Source organism: Vipera berus, assembly GCF_964194415.1.
Source record: "Vipera berus genome assembly, chromosome: 2".
Classification (NCBI taxonomy): domain Eukaryota; kingdom Metazoa; phylum Chordata; class Lepidosauria; order Squamata; family Viperidae; genus Vipera; species Vipera berus.
Window position 1 is genome coordinate 290320359 of NC_138203.1, and position 18256 is coordinate 290338614.

General features: G+C 62.2%; 1 protein-coding gene across 1 annotated transcript in view; it reads left to right on the forward strand.

Annotated features, from left to right (window-relative positions):
- SYNGAP1 (synaptic Ras GTPase activating protein 1) overlaps nt 1-18256 on the forward strand; it is a gene marked incomplete at both ends in the record, with an annotated part of 34265 nt that overhangs the window by 10236 nt on the left and 5773 nt on the right. Inside the window, 12 exons of the mRNA XM_081319745.1 lie at nt 3994-4091; nt 5856-5977; nt 6652-6805; nt 6893-6991; nt 12344-12898; nt 12993-13137; nt 13480-13624; nt 13798-14034; nt 14911-15112; nt 15214-15395; nt 15630-15671; nt 15914-16805. Of these exons, the coding sequence (XP_081175871.1) occupies nt 3994-4091; nt 5856-5977; nt 6652-6805; nt 6893-6991; nt 12344-12898; nt 12993-13137; nt 13480-13624; nt 13798-14034; nt 14911-15112; nt 15214-15395; nt 15630-15671; nt 15914-16805 (2873 nt within the window). The remainder of the gene's footprint in view (nt 1-3993; nt 4092-5855; nt 5978-6651; nt 6806-6892; nt 6992-12343; nt 12899-12992; nt 13138-13479; nt 13625-13797; nt 14035-14910; nt 15113-15213; nt 15396-15629; nt 15672-15913; nt 16806-18256) is intronic.

Genomic DNA, 18256 nt, shown 5'->3' on the forward strand with positions numbered 1-18256 from the left:
GCTTGGCAATTGTTGCTATAGGGACCATCCTCCCTCCGGGTGGGGGGCTCTGCTGAGGCGGCTGCCCTCCTGGCCCGGCTGCCCCTCCCCCACCCGCTTCCCGGGCCTTTGGGCGGCTGCTGGGCCTGGGGGGGGCGTCCGTCCGCCCCTCCCCCAGCCGGGCTCACCTGCCCCGGCCCCCCCTCCCCCCTCGGGGTTTAAAAAAAGAATTTTGTCTCCCTGAGAAGTTGGCTTAAAAGGTTTCCATGGAAACCCCAAAGAAGAGAGGCAGCGAAGACTGCCTGCCTGAGCGAAGGGACGCCCCCTCCCCTTGGCCGCCGGCCAGCAGCGCCCCCTGCAGGATCCGGCGAGGGCGGCAGCGCCCCCTTCCCCCCCCCGCCCGCTTTGTGACCCCGCGTGACCCGGCCGGGGTTGAGCCGCAGCCCCGGCCCCATCGCCGCCCAGGCGGGGTGGAGCCAGCCCCGGGGAGGAGAGCCGCCTTCCCCGCCCGCCCGCCAGGCCGGACGGAGCCGCTGCCGGCGTCCCGCCCGGCCGGAGGGAGCAGCGGCAGGGCCTCCTCCGGGGCGGCCCCGGGATGCTTCCCCGCGAAGCTCCGCCCCCCGGGGCCCCCCCGCCGCTCCCCGCCAGCCCCCGCGCCGCCCTCGCGCTCTGCTGCACCGGGAGATGCCGCCGCCCCCCGCCCGCAGGTAGACCGGCCCGGCCGGCTGCACCGGGCGAGGGAGGGAGGGAGGGGGGGGTCCGGGAGGGGCCCTCCCGCCCGCCGCCGCCCCCCCGCGCACTCCGGGCGCCGATGACAGCCGCGCGTCGCCTAGCAACGGCTGCCATGCCGGGGGAGCGCGGGGCGGGCGCCGAGCGAGGCACGAGCGCAGCCAGCAGCGCGGGGACCGCAGCTCCGACGGCTGCAGCGCCGGGCGGGGGCCGCCGCCCTGCGGGCCGCGTGGAGCCCTAGGCTCCGGGCCCCCCGCCCGCCCGCCCGCCCGCCCGCCCCGGCATGGGCCGCGCCCCGTAGCCGCGGGCGGCCGGGGGGGCCTCCGGCGCCGGCAGGTAAGCGCCGCCCGTCCCGCAGCGGCGGGGCCGGGGCGGCGAGGGCGGGGGCGGGGGCGGCGGGGCGGGGGCGGGCGGGCGCGCGTGGGCAGCGCCGCGGCCGCCGCTCCGTCTTCGCGCGAGGCCGCCCCTTCGCGGCGCGCCCGGCGAGTGCGGGGGCGTCGCGGGCGTGATGCTCGGGCGCGCGCGCGGAGCCGGAGGCCGCTGCCGGCCCGGGGCGCCTGCCTTCCCCGGGGGGCGCCGCTGCCAGGCCCGGCGGGGCGCGGGGTCGTTGGCGGCGGCCTGCGCGGCTCTCCCGGGCCCCGCGCCGCTGCCCTTCCCGGCCGGCCGCCGGCCGCGATCTGCCCTCCGCCGGAGCGGCCGCTGAGCTCCGGGGCCGGGGCGACCTCGCTGGGCGGGGGTGGGAACCCGCCGGGCCTCGGAGGGGGTCCCTGCTTGCCGGCCCTGCCTTCCGCGGCCGCTCCGATCCCCTCCCCTCCCCGACCCCGGTGCTGCCCCCCGCCCTGCAGGGGACGATGGGCTTCGGGGCTCCGGCCCGGGGAGAGTCTGGCTGAACGCCGCCGCCGCTGAGGTGCGAGCGCGCGACCGGGTCCCGCCCGCGTTCCCGCGCTGGAGGAGTTCGGCCGGCTCGGCAGCTGCGTCCGTCGGTGTGTTGGCACGTGGGTGAACCCGGGGGTGGTCTTAGCGGCCGGATCGGGCCAGGCAGTCACGTGGCGCTGGGCTTGCCAGGCGGGGGTCGTCCGTATGCGGCAGCGGGGTTTGCCGAAAGGGCTTTTTTTGGGGGGGGCGCGGGTCTGTGCTCGGGGCAGACTCGGTCCCGCGTGCGGTTGGGGCACCAGGCTGAGCCCCCCCATCCCATTGCTGCAGTTGAGGAGGCTGGTGTGTTTGTGCGTGTGTGTATTTACGTGGGTTTGCGTGCGTGAGAGAGAGCAAGCATCTTAGCTGTGCAGGGGGCTGGGCCAGGCGGGCCAGGGGCCTCATCCAGCCCTTGCCTGGCTCTCCTGGGGGGGGGCTCTTTCCAGCTGACAGTTCAATGGGCCTGAAGGGGGGCCCCCTCTCTCCTTCCAGAAGGCCCCTCCCTGCCCGAAAAGGGGGCAGCAGAGAGGGGATCTGCTGGGGGGGGGCATTCGCTCCCCCTCCTTCCCCTCACACGGGAGGGAGGGGGCCTGCTCGGGCCTGGGGGGAGCACGAAGGCACAGGGCGGAGGCCGCGGCTCGCAGGGCTGGCGTGGCGGAGCGGCAGGCGGGCGGGCAAGACAGATGGTGGCAGAGCCGGTGGGTGGCTGTGCCCGGTGCCAGAGAGCTGTGGGGGGGGAGCCCTCTCTGCAGATCCTGGCAGCTGGTGCTGCTCCAGGGCCACAGGGGGGCCCCCTGCTGCACACGGGGCGGGGGGGGCAAAGGACCAGGCAAGGCGGTTTGCAGCGACCGTGCCTGCTGCATGATGGCAGGTGGCATCCTGCCAGCCCCCTGGGGGGGGCAGCTCAGCCACATGGGTTGCCTGGTCCCCTCTCGCTTCCTGAGGCCCACCGGGGTCTGGACGGGGCCACCGTTCTTGCACCCCTGTTCTTCCTGGCTGCCTGGGGGCGGTTGCGGAAGGCAAGGGGGTCCCCAGGGGTCAACGGCATGTGGGCTTTCAATGGGTGGTGTCCGTGCCCCCCCTGCAGGGAAGAGAACCTCCAATGAGGTTGGGGAGATTGCTTGCTGACCTTTTGTAGGTTGCCCCTCAGTGCCCCCCCCAGAGGGGCCTTTTGCAGTGGTGGGATTCAGCCGGTTCGCACCCCTTCGGCAGAACCGGTAGCCAATTTTTGGTTGCCCAGCCCCAGAACGGACTTCCGGAAGCGGCATCCACGCAAGAGAACCGGTTGTTCACCTATTTGAATCCCACCACTGGGCCTGCGTGACCCACGGCGTCCCTTCCTCCCCCCCCCCAGAGCAGCATCAGCACCTGGGCTTCTTGGCCAGCTGCCCCTGTCGACGCCCACACACTCACGTCCTCTCCGCTGGGCGCGTTCAGACACCCCTTCGGCAGATCCCCATCTAGGCTTCCAGGAAGGACGTCCCTGGCTGTCGGGGGTGGGGGGGGAGACGATGGGGAAGCCGCTTGTGAGTCCTTCAAACAGGAAAAAAATAAAATTTGTTTCTTAGTTTAGTGTAGGGCAAAAGTGTTAGAAAACACACACAATCGCCTTCTCGGTGAGCGAGTAGGAAGTCGCTTTGTTTAAGGGATTGCAAGGCAGACCGTTCACACAGGCAGTGCACGATGGGCTTCCACAGGGAGGGAATTGTTCCACGATGTGGAAAAATAGGCTCACGTAAAGGACGGGGGGGGGCCCACTAGAGCCTTCGTCCTCCCACTCTGGGAGAGGAAGAGGAGGGGGCAGGGTGGGGCTCCCGGTGGGCAAACCCTGCCCACGGGTGGGCTCCCTCCGAGTCAGCATGCTCATCCAGAGCCTGCTTCACGAGGGGGGGAAGAGGGATTTGGTGCCCCCCCCATCCTTGGCTGACGGAGCCTGCGATTCCTGGTTGCCGATTCGGGGATCCCCCAAAGGAGACCCAGGTCCCCACTTAAGCCCACTGGGGCTTTCCTTACTTGGGGTGAGCCCGGGCTGCGGCTCTTTGGTGGTCCTGGGGGTGCTTGGGGGTCAAGCGGGAGGCCTGGGGGGGGGAAAGGAAAGGGGGTCCTAGCTGGGGCCCAGAGGGCCGGTCATGTGCAGGACTCCTTCCCTGGGCAAGAGGGGGGGCCTGGCTGGGAGGAATCGGGGTGCCCCTCTGGCGGAGTTGGGGGGCAGGCTGGAAGGGCTGGGGGGGTCCTGCAGCCCACTGTTCATCATTGGTCGGCAGTCGCCTCCCTCCCACACGCACTCCTGGGTCTTTGCTCCTCCCCCCCACCGGAAGCCCTTCGGTGGGGGTGCCCAGGAAGTGGACGCTGCCCCTCTCTCCCCCCCTGCAGAGTACCACGCCAGCCGCTCCCGGAGGAAGAGCGTCCCTGGGGGGAAGCAGTACAGCATCAACATGGATGCCCCTCCGGCCCCTCCCTTCCGTTCCTCGGTGAGTGACACCCCCCCTCCCTGAGCCCCCCCTTTTCTTCAGTAGGGGCAAGGATCAGAGGAAGGGCTGGCCACGCCACCAGGTACCTTTCCTTAGAGGGCATCTAGTCCAGCCCCTTGCGCTGGGAGGGGCCTGTGGAAGCAAGGGGAAGCGCCCCAGACGCTAAACAGACTGCCTCATTGCCCCGTAACCTTCAGGGGGGGAGGGGACTCGAGGAGGACAAGCTGTGATGTCCCCCGTGGGTGGGGGTAGGCGACCGTGGCTCTTTTACGACTCGTGGACTTCAACTCCCAGAATTCCTGAGCCAGCCGTGCTGAGGGGAATGGGAGGGGTTTCCAAGCTGAGCCATGCCAGCTCAGGAATTCTGGGAGTTGAAGTCCACGAGTCATAAAAGAGCCAAGCTTGCCTACCCCTGGCCTAGGCCTAGGCCGCTTTATAACTCGTGGACTTCAACTCCCAGAATTCCTGAGCCAGCTGTGCTGAGGAGAAAGGGAGAGGTTTCCAAGCTGAGCCATGCCAGCTCAGGAATTCTGGGAGTTGAAGTCCACGAGCCATAAAAGAGCCAAGCTTGCCTACCCCTGGCCTAGGCCTAGGCCGCTTTATGACTCGTGGACTTCAACTCCCAGAATTCCTGAGCCAGCCACGCTGAGGGGAAAGAGAGAGGTTTCCAAGCTGAGCCATGCTGGCTCAGGAATTCTGGGAGTTGAAGTCCATGAGTCATAAAAGAGCCACAGTTGCCTACCCCTGCCCATGGGGCTGCCGGCCTGGCGTCTGGCCCCCTTCCTGCCCCCATTTGCTCACCTTGCTGGACCCAGCCCCGGCTTTGGAGAAAGGAACTGCCCACCAGTGGGGCTGGGTGGGGGGGCAGGTGGAGGGTTCAGCCACTGGGCAGGAAGGTGTTACATCTTGAGTGCTGGTTCTCCCCCCACCCCGAGAATCTGGGGTTTGGGGGGGAGGGTCAGCCTGGCAGCCCTTGGCTGTGCCTGTTTTTGGGCTCTGAGCCTGGGCCTGCAAAGGGCTGGGGGGCTGCCTCCCCCCTCTGACTTCTCCTGGGGCGGCCCTCCTGCCCCGTCCTAAGAAAAAGCGGTTAGGCCTGCCCCGGGGTGGGGGTGGGGGGGTGCATCTTGGATCCTGGGAAGCCAGAGAGGCAACTGGGCAAAAGTCAGCAAGTTTTCCATCTGTCTGCCAGGCAGCCGAGCAGGGAAAGGAGGCCACAAGGAAAGAAAGGCGGGTTCTGGGGAAAATGGGCTGGCTTCAGATCCGCTTCCCCTAAGTGGGAGGACGGTGCTGACGGCCACTGAACGGGTCGCCTTCTGGAGGGTCCTTCGTGGCTAGTGGGCCCTCCCGACCAGACGCCGGCCGAGGGTGCCAGTTCGGCCTCGGGCCTTTCAGCCGCTCCCCAGCCAAGGCGTCTGTGGGAATCTCCGGCTGCTGGGCCTGATCCAGCCAAGGTCTTTCCTGTGTGGGGGGCGTTTCTGCTGGGAAACGTGGGCCACGTGGGCGAGCCTTTCGGGGGAAATGGGCCGCTCCTGCCGGGGGTGAGCCAGGCGCACCTTCCTGAGCGCCTTTTCAGAGGGAGGGGGGAGGGAGGGAGAGGGCTGGTGGTCGCTGCCCTCCGGGCGCCAGGGGCCACCCGGCAGGCATCCTCCAGGGCCCCCTCGGCCTCCCTCCCAGGACCCCACAGCGCCTGGGGGGGTGGAGGAGGTGGCGAGCCACGGGCCCCCTGACCGCCCTCCTCTCCTGGCCCCCGCCCGCCCACAGCAACAGGGTTTCCTCAGCCGGCGCCTGAAGAGCTCCATCAAACGCACCAAGAGCCAGCCGAAGCTGGACCGCACCAGCAGTTTCCGCCAGATGCTGCCGCGCTTCCGGAGCGCCGACCACGACAGGTGAGCCCCGGCGGTTCCCCCCCCTCTGCTCAGGGAGAGGAGATGGGGACGGGGAGGGGAGGGGCCGGACCCGCCCTTGGAGCCCAGGGTGCCCTGTGGCCCTCCTGGCTCCCCTCGGACCCCCCCCCACTGCCCATTCCCCCCTCCAAGTCCTGTCCTGGGTGCCCTGGGTATTTTTAGCGCCTGCCTGCCTCCTCCCCCCCAGCTGACGGCAGCCCCGACACGCAGGGGCTGCCTCCACTTACGCTGCTGGGCTAAATATATCCAGCTGGGGGCGGCAGCTCCCAACAGAAATGCCACGGGGAAGGGAGGGGGGGAGCAGCCGCGCACGGACTCTGCCGGCTTCCTCTGGGAAGGGGGCTCCGGAGCTCGGCTGGCTGTGAGGAGGGCAGACCCGGCCCCTGGTCCTCCGCGGACCCCCCGGGGGGCCCAGAGCCCCCTCCCCATCATCCAGAGGACCCTCCTGCCCAGTGCCCTCCCCCAGCAGCCTTCCCCTCTGCTGGGGTCAACTCCCGGGTATCCTGCGGCTGCCGAGATGCCCCGTTGGAAGGCAGAGGCCAGGTACCCCCCGCTCCTCTCCCTCCCCCTCCCCGGTCCTGCCCCCCCACCAGCCGCAACTGGGGGGCCCCTCCCCCCGCTGACTGAGCTTGCTCTCTCTCCCCCCCCCCGCACAGGGCCCGCCTGATGCAGAGTTTCAAGGAGTCGCACTCCCACGAGTCCTTGCTGAGCCCCAGCAGCGCGGCCGAAGCCCTGGAGCTGAACCTGGACGAGGACTCCCTGATCAAGCCGGTCCACAGCAGCATCCTGGGCCAGGAGTTCTGCTTCGAGGTGGGGCCTCTCGGCGGAGGGAGGGGGGAGCGGCGCTCTTGGGCACGTGCAGAGGGCAGCTCACCCCTGCCCCTCTTTCCGTCCCAGGTGAGCACGTCTTCGGGCACCAAGTGCTTCGCCTGCCGCTCCGCCGCCGAGCGGGACAAGTGGATCGAGAACCTGCAGAGGGCGGTCAAGCCCAACAAGGTAGGAAACCCTCCCCCGCCTCCCCCTTGAGGTTTGGGGGTGCTTCCCCATCTGGCGCCTGGGCTCTTTCCTCCGTGGCCCTGCCGGGGCAGACTGACTTGGGCAGTGGGCTTTTCACTCCCCTGGGCACCCCGGGGCCACTTTTGGGGACCCTGAAGTGGGAGGGGCCGGGCCCCCCTAGGAAACCTGAAGGGGGGGGACATCTCAGTTTTCATCTTTTGCCTATTGAGGGTGAAAACAGTCCCCCCCTACCCCCCGCCAAGTTGAGCCAGCCCAGGAATTTCGGGGCATGAATCTGGGGTACGGGGGTTCAGACCCTTCTGGGCTCCTCCTGAAAGTCCCCCTCCATGGTGTGAAGGCCGCCGGTGGTGGCCGTGGTCGTGGGGCCAGCCGTGGGCCCTCGGGTGACCTCCAGCTTTCCAAGTCTCTCCCACCAGCTAAATAGAACTTCCAAAGGCAGGAGAAGTTCTCACCAGCCCAACGTCCCCCCCCCCCCAAAGCCTGGCTTTGTGTGCGGGGCTGGGGTCCAGGCTGTGGGGAGGGAGCTCCTGGCCTGAAGGGCTCAGCCCTGATCCCTGCCCCACTCCAGCCCCCCCAGTTGAGCTCCCACCACCCTCTGCAGCCCTTCAGAGCCGCCCCCCCCACCCCCGCTTGAAGATAAGGCCCTCAAGGTCCCTCGGCAGGCTTCAGACGAGCTGCGGAGCAACCTGGCTGGTCTCGTGAAGGGAGACGAAGGAGGCGGGAATGTGCAGCCCTGGAAAGGAGTGTGGGGGGGCATCCCCCTCTCCCCATTTCCCAGAAGGCCATGGAGATGGCCCGGGACCAGAGCACGGGACACGGAAAGTGGATTAGGGTCACGGGAAGCCTTTGGCTCTGATCCAAAAACACGGCCCAGGCCGGAGGCAGCTGTGTTGGTGCCCTGGTCCAGCAGCCCTTTCTGGGCCGTCCAGAGTTAGGGGGAGCCAGTGCGAGTTCACTCACCTCTTCCTGGAGGCCGTTTCGGAAGGGCCAAGACTTCAGAAAAGCTCCAGAATGGTTTTTTGAAGGATAACAGAAAGAAACAGCCGGTCGCTGCGCTCAGAGACTGTCGCTATGAGCAGTGAAATTGGCGGCTGGTGTTGATGGGCAGAAGGGCTGTGTGTCCCAGCTGAACTAGGCCCCACGGCAACTGCTGGGCTGGGCACCCTGGGAGGTTGACTGCTGAAGGAGGGGGGGCTGCTCCCATTCCCCCAGCAGCCCCAAGGAAGAAGGGGGCGCTGCAAGCCTCAGATGCAGGAGTTTTGAGCGTCAGCATTAGTGGGCATGGAACGGTGGCAGGGCAGGCATTTTGCCCCTCTTCAGGAGCCCAGAGGGAAGGGGGCCATGTGCATCCTGACAATATCTGCGATATCCTCCTCGTAGCTGGCCAAAGGATGTGGATCTTCTCCCACCCTGCAACCCTTTCTTGTGTTTTGCAAAATGTTTCCCAGGCTAGGGCTGAAACTAGTAAGAGATATTCCCCCCTCCCCCCCCACAGACCATATATGGCAACGTCCACCTGGGGTGTCTTACCTTCCGCCTCTGCTTCTGTGCTCGGTTCAGTTTCAGGAAAAGAAGGAAAGGGACTTTCTCAGCAATAGGTCTGCCGCTAGTTCTGTAGACCTGTCCTGTAAATCCTGTTTGCTGGAATCAAGATAAACTACTTCCACAGTGATCCCTCCATCCACTAATCCAGCAACAGGAAAATACTTTTCTGGCCAGATGTATTATGGAGAAAGCCGGGCTGCCTTCTGCTGATCAAAATGTTTGTTATCCTCCTAACCAGAGAAGTTGGACTGACTGGGGTTTATTTCCCCCAGATCTTGGCTTGTGTGAGAATACACATTACCTCATCTCCTGTGGTGACTAACAGTAGCCATACAACTCTGCTAGCAGCGATCTGTACTCACAAAACATGGATATTTTGCCAAATCAGACATCAGGTGTTGGGTCTGCTCTGGGAAGTGGTGCTGCCAGCCTGTGTGGAGTCATCCTTGTAGGTGAGCAGGATGCCCACAGAGACGCCGCTCCATTAATTTGCCAGTTAAGCCGTCCTGAGCCATCTTACCATCCTGGGTTTCTGGGGACCCTTCTCTTGGGAATCCTCGGCTGGCGGGAACTGGACTTCTAGGAAGGAAGTCTGCCGGTCTCGCGATGTGCTGCAGCTGCAGGTTGCCCCCTTTGAGGTCCACACGGAGCGAGGCCTTGAAACAGACCGTTCAGCGGTTGGTTTATAAGCTCGTGGAAGGGAAGAGAGGAGCAGCAGTGAGGGGAACGGACTCTTGTTGATAACAGTTGCACCATCGGTACAGCTGAAGAACTGTCTGAGGTGCTGCCACAAAGAAGAGGTTGGGTGTGTGTCTCAATTTATTCTCCAAAGCACCAGAAGGCAGGACAAGAAACAACGGATGGAAACTAATCAAGGAGAGAAGCAACCTGCAATTAAGGAGAAACTTCCTAACAGCGAGGACAATCAACCAGTGGAACAGCCTGTCACCAGACATTGTGGGTGCTTCATCACTGGTGGTTTTTAAAAAGAGACTGGACAGCCATTTGTCTGATGTAGTATAGGGCAGGGGTAGGCAACCTCGGCTCTTTTATGACTCATTTACTTCAACTCCCAGAATTCCTGAGTCAGCTATACTGACTCAGGAATTCTGGGAGTTGAAGTCCATGAGTCATAAAAGAGCCGAGGTTGCCTACCCCTGGTATAGGGTCTCCTGCTTGAATGGGGCTGGACTAGAAGACCTCCAAGGTCCCTTCCAGCTCTCTTCTGATTGATTGATTGATTGATTGGCCCCCTTGGGGATGAGTCCTCCTGTACGTGGTGCCCAGAGTCCACACAGACTGCTGTTAGCCCATAATAATCGTTCAGAGAAGGAAGCACGTTTTGTGGGGAGCGAGCTGCTTTCTTCAAGAATAAAAGTCTCTTGACCGGTCCACGAGGGGAATGTGGATGAAGGACCTTCGTGACTTCAGCAAAACCTCTGAAGCTTCCAGGAGGCCCTTGTGGAGAAGGTGAGAAAACCTGGGCTAGATGTTACCATTAGGTTGAGCTGGGCCTGGTTGAACCCTCGCACCCAAGAAAGGACCCCCTGGGTTTCTGGCTACGCTGGGAAGAGCAGAGAAACGCTGAGTGCTGCACCACTGGCTCTCTTCTGGGCTCTGGGCTGGTCGATGATTTTATAAGCTAGGACGGGTTGTTGGAAAATGTGGTTGCTGAAGTTGTAGAGAGTCACGGAGACCTAGGCAGAATCACACACACACACGCCCTGTAGAGCAGGGGTGTCAAACTGCCGGCCCGCAGGCCGCTTGCATCATACGGAGGCCGTGCCCACCCCAGCTCCCGCAATGCAAAAAAAGTCGCAACGCGTCACGTGATGCGGCGAGTTTGACACCTGTGCTGTAGAGGAATATCAAAATTCAGGAGGATTGTGACAAGCTGGAATGAAGGGCAGCAACTTGCCAGAGGAATTTCAACGGGGACAAATGAAAAATCAAGAACAGGAGTGCAAGATGGGGTGGCATGCCAGGCAGGGCCATCTGCAGAAAGAACGTGGGAGAATCGCAAGTGGAGCATGAGCCAAGAGTGTGATGCAACTGTAAAGAAAGCCAAGGCCGTCCTGGGCTGCATCAGCCGAGGTCAAGAAACCAAGAAAGTCCACCCCTTTTGGGAAAAGACCTTTGGAGGACGGAGAATCACCCCAGACAACAGGGGTCAAAATGTCAAGACGAAAAGATGTAATTGCTGCTCTCCCTTCATGTGGGAGAATGTGGGGTTCGGCTCTATACACACTGGGCTACCCTGGCAAACTGGACATTGTCCCAAGAACAGCTGGCAAGAGGCCAGGAAACCTTTAGCAGGCACGTCTAGAAGAGAAGAGGGAGACACAATGAACCTTTATTGTCAAAGTACCACTATGTATACATTGAGATTAGCTGAGCCTCCCTTTGTGCTCCCACCCCCCCAACACACAGTGACAACAAACCCTCCATCTTACTACACCATGTGAACCAACTACACCACACACCGGCCTCCCAAGTCAATTCTGCATAAAATTCACAAAAGTTATTTCTCATTCAAAAGCCTCACAGCCCACGGATAAAAGCTGTTTTTCAGCCTGTTGGTGCGGCTGGCTATACTCCTATATCTCCTACCCAATGGTAGGAGAGTAAAGAGATACCGACCAGGGTGCGAGTCCAGGGTCACCTCTGAGTAGCTGAAGAGCTGCCAGTAGAAGACAAGGCAGGGGTGTGTGTGTGCCCCCCCCCAAAACAGGCGGGCAGCTCTGTGTTTAATTTACAAGGAAGGAGAAGATTCCTCATGGCAGAAGTTGGTCCTGAACAGCACAGATTGTTTGGCTGGAGGCGTTTCAGAAGAAAATGGACTCTGATAGTGGTGGGTAAGAGTGTGGACTAGATGGCCTCTAAGGCTCCCTCTCCCAAGATTCTTCCAGCTCTTGGGGTGAAGCCGCTTCTGGGCCTCTTTCTGTCCAGCCTCCTTCCATGTTCCTCCTTCGTATTATTTTTAGGTCACCCCATGGCGGACATTCTCCCCACTGCTTATGAGATGGAGAATACAGGATCCCTCCCACATAGTAATAAATCAGTTATAAACCCAAAGCAGAGGAATAAAAATTAATAAAAGCTAAAATGGCTATGCCTCTGTCACTTAAAACGCTGGGGGAAATGATAGGCGCTTCCTGGCGCACCATGGAGAGCTCGCCTCTCTGGGCAGAGGGCCCCAGTCCTGCACCGGGGTTGTGGAATGTGTGTAGCTAGGTGTGCACAGCAGGGTGAAGCCAGACTGAGAGGAGGGCCTTGCCTTGGCGGAGCTGCGAACGCTGGGGTGGGGGCTCCGCCGGGCTGGAGGAGGTGTCCAGACATCTTGTGTGTATCAAAAATCCTTTGGGCGTGGGGAGAGAGGGAGGGGCTCCTGAGGGACGGAGAGCCCTCCGGCCCCTTACCTGGTTAGAATGGGGGTCTCCAAACCTGGCCACTTGTAAGACTTGTGGACTTCAGCTCCCAGAATTCCCCAGCTGATCAATGTATGTGCTGTGCTGCCTGGGGAATTTTATTTATTATTTTATTTATTATTTTATTTATTAAATTTTTATACCGCCCTTCTCCCGAAGGACTCAGGGCGGTGTACAGGGCAATAAATATTAAAATACGAAATACAAAAGTTAAAAACATTAAATAATTATGCCCGATATAATACATTAGTTAAAAGTTTGGGAGTCGAAGTCCACAAGTGGCCAAGGTTGGAGACCCCCATTTTGGAGTAACCCCTCCAGGCTCGTCATCCTCCTCCTCCTCCTCCTCTTTGCACAGGACAACAGCCGCCGTGTGGACAATGTGCTGAAACTCTGGATCATTGAGGCGCGGGACCTGCCCCCCAAAAAGCGCTACTACTGCGAGCTGTGCCTGGACGATATGCTCTACGCACGCACCACCAGCAAGATACGCACGGACAACGTCTTCTGGGGGGAGCACTTCGAGTTCAACAACCTGCCGGCCGTGCGCACCATCCGGCTGCACCTCTACAAGGACACGGACAAGAAGCGCAAGAAGGACAAGAGCAACTACGTGGGCATGGTCAGCATTCCCATCGCCAGCGTCACTGGGCGCCACTTCGCTGAGCAGTGGTACCCGCTCAGCCAGCCCAGCGCCAGCAAGAGCAAGGCCGGTTGCCCGGCCGTCCGGGTCAAGAGCCGCTTCCAGGCCATGAGCATCCTACCCATGGAGCTCTACAAGGAGTTCGCCGAGTACGTCACCAACAACTACCGCATGCTGTGCGCCGTGCTGGAGCCTGTCCTGAGTGTCAAGAGCAAGGAGGAGGTGGCCTGCGCCCTGGTGCACATCCTCCAGAGCACCGGCAAGGCCAAGGTACGCTATGGGAGGGAAGGGGGAGGCGAGTGGGGCCCCGGGAGGGCGGCAGCAGCACAGCTCCTGCAGCTTCTCTCCTGCCCCTTCCCGGCAGGACTTCCTGTCCGACATGGCCATGACGGAAGTGGACCGTTTCATGGACCGCGAACACCTCATTTTTCGGGAGAACACCCTGGCCACCAAAGCCATAGAGGAGTATCTCAAGCTGATTGGACAAAAATACCTCAAGGATGCCATTGGTAGGCGCATCGGAGGAGGGAGGGGCACGTGGTGGGAGGCCCCAGCTCTTCACAACCCTTGGTGTGGAGATGGAGGTGCAATCACGGGAATTAGATTTTGTGCTTTTTCCTGGCTCCGCTCCTGTTCTGGAGCCGGGCCTGGCATCTCAACGGGTGGGGGGAAGGCAACCGGCTTGGCTTCCTCCAGGGAGAGTCTAGAGAGGGAGGCCTTGCAGCTCCCCTGAACGTGGAGGGGCTCCTCCCTACTTAACGGGCACTTTGTGTAGGGCTGAGCCAGTGGGTGCTTGAGGGTGGGGGGGGTCTGCTGGTCCCATCGTCTGTCTGCTCTGCCCCCCTCCCCAGGTGAGTTCATCCGAGCTTTGTACGAGTCCGAGGAGAACTGCGAGGTGGACCCCATGAAGTGCTCGGCCTCCACCTTGGCGGACCACCAGGCCAACCTCCGCATGTGCTGCGAACTGGCTCTGTGCAAAGTGGTCAACTCCCACTGGTCAGTGCAGGGCTGGCACCTCCTCCCCACCTGCCCCTTTCCCTGAAGGTCTGGGGAGAGAAATTGAAGGAGGGGCAGTCATTTGGGGAGGGCAACCTGGGGGCTGTGAGGCAGCCCTGCATGGGGGGGAGATAGGCAGTGATCCTGTCTTCCCCTGCCCCCCCTCCCCCCAGCGTGTTCCCGCGGGAGCTGAAGGAGGTCTTTGCATCATGGCGGCTGCGCTGTGCCGAGCGGGGCCGGGAAGACATCGCTGACCGGCTGATCAGCGCCTCCCTCTTCCTGCGCTTCCTGTGTCCGGCCGTCATGTCCCCCAGCCTCTTCGGCCTCCTGCAGGAGTACCCAGACGAGCAGACGTCCCGCACCCTCACGCTCATCGCCAAGGTCATCCAGAACCTGGCCAACTTCTCCAAGTGAGTGTGGAGGAGGGCAGGAGGCAGGCAGCGGGTGCCAGGGGGGTGCCCTCCAGCTGGGCTACGGGGGTGGGGGTGAGTTTTCCACCCTCCGTCCAGTTCAGAGCTCCAGGGCAGAGCTCTGGAGAAGAGTCCCTCCCTGCAGTGTGGCCAGGCTCCCTCTGTCTCTGGCTCCATCTAATAGCCTGGTTTTTGTGGCCCCAGCCCTGACGGGGGGGGAGGTGTCCCATCGAGGCCCATAAGGCAGCCAGGTCCCTCTGAAAGGCAGGTGCGATGGAGGGAACCAACGGAGGCAGAGAAGGGGGACTGTGAGGGGGACCTGGCTCTCCTCTTGAAATGCCTGCCAGGGCAATGTAGGCAAGGCCGGTCCACTCTCCCTGCTGGGGATGGGGTCAAGGTTACGGGGAGATGGACCGCAGCTGAAGGTGTGGGTAAACGCTGCCTGGAAGGAGGAGGACTCGGGCAGAGGAGGCAAATGGTGGGAGCAGAGGTGGAATGGATGACCTCAGGGAACCCTTATCGCTCAGGGTGGGGGCAGAGTGGTCTCTGCCTGCATGCCACAAGGTGGAGAGGATGGAACGGGAGGGCTTCAGTCCACACAAGAGCCCAGATATGCAGTTTGGGCCCTGTACTTCTTTCAGAACAGCCCTTCTTTCTCCGTGTGCTGCTTGCAGACTGCTACCTCCGTGGCAAATCCAGGCTCCCCCTCCCCGAAGGGCTGGAGGGGGAGTCAGGCTGGCATTGTACAAAGTGACGGGCCGGTACAAGGCTTGGCGTTTCAGGCTGTGCTGGGCACTCGGGCGGGCAGGGTTGGCGAACGGAAGGGCCCCACTCGAGTGACACTGCAAGTGATGAAAAATGTGGCGCTTGCGGCAGGTTTGGCAGCAAGGAGGAGTACATGGCCTTCATGAACGAGTTCCTGGAGATGGAGTGGGCCAGCATGCAGCAGTTCCTGTATGAGATCTCCAACCTGGACACCCTCACCAACAGCAGCAGCTTTGAGGGCTACATCGACCTCGGCCGGGAGCTCTCCACGCTGCACGCTCTGCTCTGGGAGGTCCTGCCCCAGCTCAGCAAGGTGCCTGCCGGGAGTGGGTGGGGTGTAGGAAAGAGAGGGGGGGCTCATCTGCTTGCCAGCGATGGTGTTGAGCGCCTGTCTGCGGCTCCCTCCCTGCGTAGGAAGCCCTGCTCAAGCTGGGCCCGCTGCCCCGTCTGCTGAACGAAATCAGCCTCGCTCTCAGGAACCCCCACATCCATCGGCAGCCAAGCCACCAGGGCGAGCGGCTCCAGCCCAAGCCGGTCATCCTCCGCGGACCCTCGGCCGAAGTGCAGTCCTCGTACATGATGCGTGACCTCAACAGGTCAGGCTGGGATGGGGCGGGGGGAGGGGCATCGGAGGACGGGAAACGGGTGGGCATCTGGCTGCGGGTCCCACCCGAGGTGGGCTCTGCTCTGGGCCTTTGCTGGGTTTCCTTGCGAATAATGCCAAGAGGCTGCAGAGGACAACTTCTCCAGGTCACCTATGGGAGATTTGGGGTGTGAACGCGCCCCTGAAGGGCTTTCCCCTTAGGCTGACTCTGGATTTCTCCCCACAGCTCAGTTGACATGCAGCCCTACATGATGCGAGCCATGAACAGGTAAGGGCTGTGGGGTGAGGTCCAAAGGAATTTGGGATCCTGCGTAGAAATTTCCTTCCCTCTGGGCACAGGGCCCAGTCCCCACTGCCCCCTGTTCCTCGACTGGTCTCCTGGGCCAGGGGCCTTAGGCACCCTTGTGGAGGAGGACGGGAGCCCTGTGGGGTTGCCCTGCCACCCCCATCCCTTTGCAGACTGGGTTTCTTCCTGCCCTCGTCAGTTCTCCGTGCTGCCTTCCCCCGCAGCTCCATCGACATGACGCGCTTACCCTCCCCGACCAAGGAGAAGGGCTCGAAAGACATGTTCTTCGTGCCGCGGCCACCCCTGGCCCGCTCCTCCCCCGCCTACTGCACCAGCAGCTCGGACATTACCGAGCCGGACCAGAAAGTGCTGAGCGTCAACAAGAGCGTCTCCATGCTGGACCTGCAGGACAGCCGCATGAACAGCGTCTCCAACCTGCACAACGTGGGCGACCTGCTCAACAGCAGCCAGGCCTCCATCACCGCCGGCCTGGGTCTGCGGCCCAGCCGGCTCTCCCAGGGCAGCGGCTCCAGCATCGCGGCCGGCCTGCGGCTGAGCCAGATGGGCGTCACTACCGACGGGGGCGGCCCCTCCTCCGCCCAGCAGCTCCGCATCCCCCTCTCCTTCCAGAACCCCCTCTTTCACATGGCATCTGACGGGCCGGCCGGTGGCCCGCACCATGCCCCCCACCCGCACCGGCCGACGGAGGGCAACCCTGCCGACACCTTCGCCCCCTTCCACGGCTACAGCAAGAGCGAGGACCTCTCGGCCAGCAAGCACATCATGCACAGCCACAGCTACAGCGACGAGTTCACGCGCCAGGGCTCGGAGTTCACCAAGCGCCAGCTGTCCCTGCAGGAGAACCTCCAGAACATGCTCTCCCCGCCCCAGATCACCATCGGCAACCAGCCCCAGCGCTCGGCCCCGGCCCCCCAGCCGCAGCCCCCCCTGCAGCGGGGCAAGTCCCAGCAGCTGACGGTCTCTGCGGCCCAGAAGCCTCGGCCCTCCAGCGGGAACCTGCTGCAGCCCGATCCCACCTACGCCCCCACCCATGCCCGCCAGCAGTCGGTCACCAAGGAGGCCCCTTCTGCCCTCAAGCCATCCATCACCAAGCAGGTGAGTGAGCCGGGCAGCCGCCCCCCAAATACCGCACCGGGCTTGCGAATGCCAGGCACACGTTTCCGAGCGCTGAGATTTAGGGAAGGTTTCAAAACGCATTTTGTGGTCAGCTGGGAAACCTACAATTTGGCAGCTCTTGTTTCTTTTCCTGATGTGACTGAAACACGAGGTGTTTTTTTTTTTTTAAAAGCAAGGCAGCTCGGCTCTTTTACTTGTGCTTTGCAGTATAAGAAAGGAGGGGTCCTTTGGGGGAAAAGAGGGGCTGCCTCATTTGCCCAAAAGGACTCTTCACCCAGCAAGGGGCCTGTACCCTCCAGGAACCAGGAGACCTCTTAGGCCCCAGAGAGGGCAGGCCTCCCTCCCAGAGGCCTTCCAGGAAAGTCAGCGGGTCCACCCCACTGCTCCCCTCCTTATGCAGTGAAGCGTGGCTACTGGCTGGGACCCAACTCCCAGGTACCACAGCTGCTGCTGCCCCGAGGACTCGCAGAGCACACCGTGAACGGGTGGGCCTCTGCTCTTGCGTTTCTTCCAAGGTTGGGCTCGGGGCCTGCTCAGATCAGCCTTGAATTATGTAGAAGGGGACCCGTTTATTCGCCTCCTCCCCGTTTGAGATTTGGCTCTGTCTTTCATAAAGAGAGGAAAGGAGATGTCACACCTGGGCCTTTTCCCAAAGTCCCCACTCTGGCAAGGGAGAGGCCGTTGTGTGTCTGGTTTCACCAGAAGGGCTTGTGTCTTTAACGTCAAAGAGCCTGAACCAGCTCAGCTTGGAAAGCCTCCTGTTCTCATCCCCCCAAACCGGGAGGGCTTCCTGGGAGGGTGAAGGTGTCGCTCTTCTCTCTGCTGGGAGGGCAATCTGTGTGTGGTGTGCGTGTGAAGTGCCTGCAGAGTTGCCACTGTTGTGGGGGCAGGGCCTGGCAGCGGGCAGCCTCCGCAAGCAGGTTCCCTTTGGAGCAGCTGATCTTGAAGCGTCTCAAGTCCGGGACGTCCCAGGTTGCGGTTCCTGTGGCAACATTTACCCCCAGGTCCCTCAAAGTGTGTCAAGACAGAGAGTGGCTCCCTATTTCTGGCTTGTGCCTTTTTGAGCTAGTGTGTGTCCTTCGTCTGGTATGTCCTCCCAGCCTTCAAAGACGCAGAAGCAGCAGCGAAAGTGCTCAGGTATGGAGAATGAATGAAACGGGCCCAGAAGAGCACCTTGGGGGGATCTTCCATTAAAAGGAGGGATCAGGTCTTCCAAAGGTCTAATTCAGCGTTTGGCAACAGGATTGGCATCTGGCTCTTACGCACTTCCACGAGAGACCCCCCACTGTTTGGGAAGTCCCCTATTTCTTACAGCCTCTGGAAAAAGACCCCAACTCATTGGTCGCCTCACACTGCAATGAACCAGGACATGCACTCAATTTTGCAGCTACTATGATTGTTGGCTCAGCAGAGACAAAAATAGCCAGGGA